General features: G+C 36.2%; 1 protein-coding gene across 9 annotated transcripts in view; it reads right to left on the bottom strand.

The window, feature by feature from the left end:
- Positions 1-768: 768 nt before the first annotated feature.
- The window catches only part of LOC126871030 (elongation of very long chain fatty acids protein AAEL008004-like), a 37,726-nt gene continuing 30,035 nt past the window's right edge, over positions 769-8,459 (bottom strand). For 7 of the 9 annotated variants that reach the window (XM_050629371.1, XM_050629370.1, XM_050629373.1 and 4 more), the window contains 6 exons: positions 7,407-7,597; positions 6,656-6,736; positions 5,743-5,826; positions 4,865-4,921; positions 4,685-4,790; positions 769-4,612 (listed from right to left, as the gene is read on the bottom strand). In XM_050629371.1, the coding sequence (XP_050485328.1) occupies positions 4,143-4,612; positions 4,685-4,790; positions 4,865-4,921; positions 5,743-5,826; positions 6,656-6,736; positions 7,407-7,597 (989 nt within the window). In that variant the 3' untranslated portion in view covers positions 769-4,142. The remainder of the gene's footprint in view (positions 4,613-4,684; positions 4,791-4,864; positions 4,922-5,742; positions 5,827-6,655; positions 6,737-7,406; positions 7,598-8,459) is intronic. The other 2 variants (XM_050629376.1, XM_050629374.1) reach the window with 2 other exon arrangements.

The following is an 8,459-nucleotide window of genomic DNA, read 5'->3' as shown; positions in this document are numbered from 1 at the left end:
TATACGAAGCGGTCGCGGTAGATGATTCGCGACAGTTTCAAGCTACTATGTTACTATGGCGTTGATGGTTCTCAATCTTTCGTTTACGAAGAATAAGATTTTATCTTTTCATCGTTTCAACGTTTTAATTATTGTTAATTTTGTTTATGCGCAAATATGAGGTAACTGTTATTGATGCTGTAAGTTATGTTTTTATTTATTATATTATTGTTCCCAAATAGCCCGCGTAACAATCATTTAAATATCGTAACATATAGATTGAGAACTATTGTCTAAGAGACAGAAAATTATGAATGCGTCACATACTTGTAGGTATTAATCCATGCAAATGCACGTTGAAAAAGAATTGTTCTTTTCTATCATGCGGTAGTTCACACAATGTACTGTATACTGTATATGCTTCAATCAATTTGAGTTTCAAGAACTTTTAATCTTGTCAATATCATAATAAATGTATCAATTCTTTTATTCAGTTCCTTCATGCATCACTGATCTAGAGGACTATATCAGCTATTTAATTAGATTACTATAGTTTCTTCTTATCTGTGCATAAGAAACAAGGGTACATAATTAAGTTCACGTTGTATATATAGAATGATTACTTTCATTTATGTACAATTCGATGCATAGACTCGAGTTTTAAATATGTTGTATTCATCGTTTTTGCGTTTAATTCCACATTTAATGTCTGATTAATCGTTTGGATCTACTTACGTACATTGTATTCTCTCTGTCGTCAACTTTTCAATTTGAAATTGAGGTCGTAAATAAATAATAAACAATTTTCTTTATTATCCCTAGAAAAATTAATTGCGTGAGCAAGTGATAAATTTGAATTGATAAGTTTTCTTGCCAAATTAGAATGTGTCTGATAAAAGGGGTACTCGAATATTATTCTCGAGATTTTTGTTCAGAAAATTTTGGTATAGTACAGGTTTTCGTGATTTTTTTTTATCGCATTAGCAGAACATTTGTAATAAAGTTTGAAAGTTTTCACTAATGAGAATTAATTGATATCTTTGTATATTGTCTTTTTGTACAAAAGAAAATCTTTGCAAAAAAGAACAATTTTTCTTTAAAAAATATGAAACGTGAGACATGTTCGTTATTTTTCTCTAACTGTTCTACAAGTATTATGTACATAGCCGCGATTACAAAGTAATCATTAGTCTCGGTGAAGATTCTTTTTCATACGTTTTTTTTAACAACTTTTTATTCGTAATATCTAGATATAGATTCGTATATAAATTATCATTATGCGCGCGTTAATTTATGTTACCTGCTTTTACTTTTCTTTTCCTTCGCCGTTTTCTTTAACTTTCGACCTTTCTCGCGTGGCACAATAAGTGTTATTCAATAGTTTTGTTTCCTTTCCTTACGACGGTACAAAACTATCCTATCTATGTACAGAGTGTACGAAATGTGCAAAGCGAACGAAACACAAAGTGGACATTTTGTGCAAACCAATCGTATCATCATACTATCTGATTATATCTGTGGTACAAATTCGGGAATCGTATCTTAGTCGCTGTAATTTTATGGATAGATGTACAAAGAATTTCTCAGGCATACAAACATTTGTGATTCTCTTTTAGAAAGTGTGAGCAAGTATCGATAAGAATGTTGCATCGTGCAAGTACGCGAGGCACACAAAATTTCATAGTTAGAAAACATTGGTTTATGGGATATACGAATGATCTTCGTCACAGATCTGTTGGATTACAAGCATTCGCTTAGAAAAATAGAATAAATTTGTGCGGAATTCGGGAACTTGATGTTTGCGCTAGAAAATATAAACGTTTCTAGATATTCTTAGTTCTAACAATAATTTTAACAACTGTGATGTTGGAAAATTTGATCAACAATTTAACCCTATATAATTTCATGATATACGTACAAAAAAAACGATAAAAAACCCCTTGGTTAATTCGGCTCGTTTGAAGACGCGTTCTGAGTTGAAACCTTAATGTCTAGATCACAAGTGACACGACGAAATATTTTGGTAATCACAGCTTTAACGCCAGTGATCGTGTTACAAAATGAAACGCGATCTCTTGCTTTTCGTTAATGAATTTTCGCCGATAGATCACCTCGCTGTTTATATTGAGCTTTGAATGACCATTGCGCGTAATTATCAGAACATTCCAGATATTAAGGCACATCAGTTTGCTCGCAAGGCACGGATGACGTTGCTCTCTTGTCCCTTCAAGGATTCAATGTTCGGTAATTGAAAACGTGAGTTTCCTTAGCTTTGCGCGACTTCGCGATGCCTATAATATAGTCGGCATAAAAGCCAATCAGTGAAAAATCTTAAATATACAAAATCGGTTATTCATTGTCGATTAAATCATTAAATCATTCTCATCATCGATTAGTAGTCATTCTTATAGCTTAAATGATTAGTTTTGTACACTGTCTTGATTTATTGCTTCGCACATATTTCCTTTACCTTACATTTTTTTCCGTTTTCTCCTTTTAATTTCAGCTGAATGGCTTTTGAGTCGAACATATTGAATAGATGATGTATTTTATGTACAATGCTGAATATGTTACACTGTACCTACGGCTGCCACGTAGATGAAGTATCTCTCGAAATCGAATATATGTATACGCCGGTATCGATGATTCATGTTCGACTGAAAGTAATTTTTATATATCGATTTATAACGGATATGCCTGAGTTGTGAAAAGAAAATATTCACGGAATTAGAAATATTTAAAATATGTTTAAAATCAGTATCATTAGGAAATTTGCTATTTTTGATATTCAATCCTTTATAGAATGAGTCATTTAACGTCACAAGCGAAAAATTTTTCTTTTAGTTTTATTAATAGGAGAAAACGTTTTACATAAAAAATATTGGGTTATGATCTTGAGAAAGAAATTTTTTGCGTCATGATATATTTTCGATATATGTTTCTTCGTTATATATCGATATATTTTCTTCCTTAATCATTTTTTCGTATCATTGAAATTAACAGAGAAATTTTTGGCTAACGTTAGTTGACTCACCTTGCATACGGATATGAATTTAAGCCCAGGTTTCGTACCGTTTATGTAATCGTAAAACTTGGTATGAAAGTGCGTAGATTGTGTACTATAGATCGGCCTAATTAAGATCACAAATTCTGGAATAATGAAGTATAAATTTTCTAACACCCGCGGGATCCTAGTAAAATGCAAAAGAGATCTTCCCGAATTATGTAATAAAACAACGGTCGGTGGCATTGTTACGTAATTTAATCCAAGACTCACCGTTAACTCTCTTATATAATTTCTTGTTTTTATATAATCTTAGAACCTCGCGCAAACCGATGACAGTAAAAACATTTCGCAAATAGCTATCGTCCGGACGTATTTGAAAAGTATGTAAATCAAAAAATGATGTTTAACAATGTTCATTTTCACGAAAGGGTGGGAAAATCAAATCGGGTTATTTCAGCCGATTTAAAGTGGTGAGAGGCCATTTTTACCTAGGGGTTCGAGGGCGTGCTGCGAAAACGCTGCAATTTCACTATGGTCAATAAAAACAATTATTCTACAATTACCGTTGCGTATCGTAATACCGCTATAAATTACCATGATTGGTAATGCGATGGCGATGAAAATTACTTTTTTGTAACTTTTTAACTTAACTTTTTCTACATATTTTTATATCCGCGATCTCATTGAGACATCGATGCAATTAGTTTTCTACGTGAGATACGATTACATGAACGGCAGTGCGGCTTCTTCGTTTGTTTGCTTCCCGCGTATACTCCTTTGCAGAGGGTGGGGGGTGGATTCAAAGACGAGTTATCTTGTCAGTCGTGGCAGCTGTACGTACAGCGAACCGAAGAAGGATCACGAATACCTGAGTCACGAGGTCAGGGATCCGTGACATTGAGTCGCAACACATCCGGGAGTACCTTTGTACGTTGCTTCGTATCACACTCTTTTCCTCTCACCTTCCATCCCCTTTCACAAATATACGCTACAACGCAGTCGCAATACAGAGTAATTTTGTACTCAATGTTTTCTCCATTGGTCTCGAAGGATCATTGGACTGGAAGGGTGATAGAGCGAAGCCCGGATGCGACTCGAGGAATCGATGGAAAAAGACGAGATGAATTGATGACGGCTACGACGTAACGCGATCGGGTCACTCGGTCGTCGTGTATGATTTCCTAAGATTGAGCTCTGACGCGGCTAGGCTGTCGCCTTTCACGTAATAATCGGCCGCATCCCTTCTTCCCGACGAATTACTGTTTGTACCGCTCGTCACGCCATTGGCTTGATGGTTCTGCTGATGATCCTTTTTCATGCCGTTTGCGACTGGCTTCCTCCTCTGTTGGTAACTTTGCTGGTAGAATTCGTTGAATAGGAAGAAGAACATAGTCGCGTGCAGACCGATCCACCAAACGAACGCCTTTGGGTAATTGCAGTCGATGAAGAGCAGTTGAAACGCGTGGATCATAACCGCGATGAACTGAATCATTTGGAAGACGGTCAAGTATTTCTTCCACCAGAGATACGGTTGCAATCTCGGACCCATCGCAGCTAACAAGTAGTATGTATACATTACGATGTGAACGAACGTGTTCAAGAGTCCGAAGAAAGTAGAATGACCGCCTGGAAGGAAAGACGATATATGTTAAAAGATACTTTTGCAAATATTGACGACAGTGAAGTGAATTGCCTTACCAGGTGTAAATTTAACGCCAAACCACACTGACATTGGCATGCAACCATGGTGAATAACGTGCAATGTCGACACGTGATCGTTCTTCTTCCTCAGTACGAAGAAGATCTACAAAAATAGGGGACAGTAAAACGACCGAGATTATCAAAGACTTCCAATGTAATTTACTTCCAGTTACTTACCGTGTCCATGAATTCCGTAAATTTGGAGAAGTAATACCACCAACAAGCGTGCACCATCTGCGCTTTGGAAAATATCGATTAGATAATCCCTTTAACGTTGTTCGTAATACGATGAACGTGGTAATAGGAGCAAATCCTTGGAGATACAGCGTTATCGCTAATAAATTATATACTCTCATGATGAAAAATTATAAAATAAATAAAAGAACAAGAATTGCAGATGCTCGAAAGATTTGCCTTTGATAGAGTTGCTTTGATGAACAGTCGTAACATTTTATTGCGCATCTTTCTGTGTATCCATTTGTGATAGTTATTAGGTGGTAACCAGTAAGTAATATCGTCGTGTGAATGGTGTCTATTTCAAATTTTTGTTTTCTACTCGTAGTCTGTTAAGTGGCATTAATTGCATGAAGCGGTTGTTTCGAAGTGTGTTAGCTTGCTAAATTAACTACAATATTCTCAAGTACTACGGAAAATTTAGTGGCATGTAGGCAGGAAAAATGATGTTATGAGTACAGAGTTGGGTAATATTGACAGAAGAGACTATGAGAAAAGAAAATATGAGAATTTTTAATTGTATCCAATCAATCGCTTGGAATATTGCTGAAGAAAACAATGTTAAAACATGTAACTGTACTCGAAATAAAAGTTTCACATTTAAATTGCATAGTTTAAAGAAATTTTGAATTATGTTTTTAAATTTCGAAATCTTCGAACTTTTAGATATTTGAATTTTTCAGTTTCAACAGAAACTTTGCCAACATTGTTATATGTCTCAATATAGAATTTATAGTTTTATCGTGTAACTAACAGATTGTGCAGAAGTTGTATTTGACATAGTGTAATGCATTTGCGTGTTAATGGGGAATATCACCCACCCTTAGTACTTGGGGTCGATCACTGTAGTCTACGGGTTGGCACCTTAGAGAATAGTCGCCAGTCAGCCATCCGGACATTCCTATCTGCAACCACAACCGCCCAGAGGCCATTCTCCGATCAATGAAAAGAATAAATAAACGAAAGAGAAAGGCATAGAAAAGAAAGGGGCGTTCGTGTGCATATTCTCAGAGAAAAATTAATCATGGTAATGGCTGGGACGCGACAGTGTTAATTAAGGCTAAACAAGAACGCGTCTTCGTCGACGTTCATCATTCCCCTACAATTTCAGTTCTTACCTATTTCTATATTCATCATTTTTTCTCCAAATTTTCCTCGGATTCAGGAGAATTTACGTAAAAGTTACAGGAAGTTTATGAATCGTTAATCAGTTTGTCATTTGATTTTTTCTTGATATCAATGGATTTAACGGAATAAAAGTTAATTCGGACTTGGACTGGCATGCAGGTATTCCAAGATGTAATTAGTACAGATTACACGATAACAACAGAAACAAGCAAATGTAGAAACGCAAAATACACAAGCCACAAGCGCTATAGTATAGTTTACTCCTCTTTCATAGATGGTTTCGTTCCCTGGTCGACTGCCTACGAAGCATAAGATAATTCGCATCATAGCACAATTCCACAATTTCTACAATCCAAGGCCCTTGAAAACATGAAACGTTCTATCGTCAAAAATATGCGTATACGTTGTCATAGTCATAATTAATGAAATTAGATTTGAGGATATAGAGGAATATGGAGCAGCAGATCAACGATATCTTTCTTTCATATATACTCGTACGTATACGCATATAAAAATCGTTGAACAAGATCGTTGGTGGAGGTCCGTCTCGTTGGAATGGCGGTCGATGATCCATCTGCAGAGAAAATTACGTATGACAAGACTTACCCTCACCGCGGTTGGATTGTTGCTATAGTCCACAGGCTGGCAACGGAAACTATATTGGTCCCACCATCCGCCCATCAGACTCTGTTTTTTTTTGTTTGAAAATTAATGTTTTATCTTGTGCTTTCCTCTGCATTAATCGAAGGCTTAATCGATCGAGTCCGAAATGCGTTCTTCCGCGAACTTTAAAATGCAGCACGATTACGACTCGGTTATTTGTAACCGCTGAAAGTGTTAACTAAAGTTTTGCCAGCCTTTCAAAGTATTGTCCAATCGATATTAATTTGTCTAACAACAACGAATCGTTTAATTTTGTATACTGAAGCGAGCAACCTTTCTGCATCTTGCATTGAAAAAGATATCACGTAAGAGTTTATATAGTCAATCGTTTCGTAAATATTAATTAAGCAGTGCCATTGATATCGGTCACACACAATCTCGAACTCGATGAATTAGCCGGACGTTCGATGTTTTCGCAGAAATCATTCATCGTACGATGCTAGTGTGTAATTCTTGGTTCCCTGTGGCACATTCTGATACAGGAGAGACTGATTGTGCGTGCTTATGTACCATAAGCCAAATGTGTACCATCGCAGACTTGTTCATGCAACGAATATATTTTTGAATCGGGCAACACATTATAACGGGCAACAAAAATTCTTCAGACGACACGTTATTTGATACAACAAGATATAAAAAGGAGGGAAGAGGAACAAGTGCAACGAGGGACATTCAGTTGAAGTAGAAATGTTACCTCGTAGAAGAGCCACGCTGAGAACACCATTTGGAATAGATTATAAATTATCAGGGCGTTCTTCAACTGAAAGGGCTTCCTATTCTCCATTAGCTTTGGACCCAAAACTTTGACTCCGTATACATAGCTCAGGCAGATAAACAGAGTGGGGAACGGTGAACTCATCATGAACCAGTCCGTTGTTCTCTGATCTGAAAAAAATAAATTACAGGTATAACATTCTATCAATGCTTGATCGATTGGTATACATCAATAACTTCAAAAATTTAATCAACGTAGAGAAAACTTCTAGGACAAATCAGTCTTCGGTCGACCGTAGTTGATGTTGCATGGCCAGCTGCCTTGGCGTAGCATTGGTGTATCGGTCTCGACCTTGAGGTGTCTTCACGCGATATCCTCCTATACTTTTCTCGTCCTTCAAAAGTTCAGTCAACTATCGCATTATTATACTATACGTTATTATACGCGTTAAAACCAGTTGTAAAATGTGTTTAATTAACTGGTCTCCTGCTGGTTTTAATAGCTGACTGACCTTGGTGCGGTTTTATGGTGCTCTTTCAGTATTCTACCTTAAAACGTGATAAGTCGCTTCGATCGTGATATTTTCTTTGCTACGGGAATTTCTACTATTGAAAGTTATTCGGCGAATCTGAGAATACGGTCTCTTATTTGCGTGTTTACTGAAGAAGTTAAAAATTCTCCTCGAGACTGATGGCTGTATCTCTCAGCCGTGTGAAATGAATAATTCATTTTTGATGCAGGTTACCGCTGTATCACGAGGAATGACGTTTGCTTAATCGTATTTGCTCTCTAGCTAATAGTTTTTTTGGATCACATAATTTCTTTTCTACCAGTGATGTGTCATATAAGCGACTGATTTATGAGGCGTTATTTTGATCTTAAATTTATTGCTTAACCATACTTTTTCATCAGCACATATTATGCGAGATTTTTATTTTTTTTCCCCTTTTTTGTAAGTTTCTGTAACTACCTGTTGTTATAAACACATGTATTCTAACGGGCTTAACCCTAATAAATAAATAACTAACTAAC

This window comes from Bombus huntii, chromosome 11 (assembly GCF_024542735.1).
Source record: "Bombus huntii isolate Logan2020A chromosome 11, iyBomHunt1.1, whole genome shotgun sequence".
NCBI lineage: Eukaryota > Metazoa > Arthropoda > Insecta > Hymenoptera > Apidae > Bombus > Bombus huntii.
The sequence above is the reverse complement of the archived record's forward strand: the minus strand, read 5'-3'. Positions and strand labels throughout refer to the sequence as shown.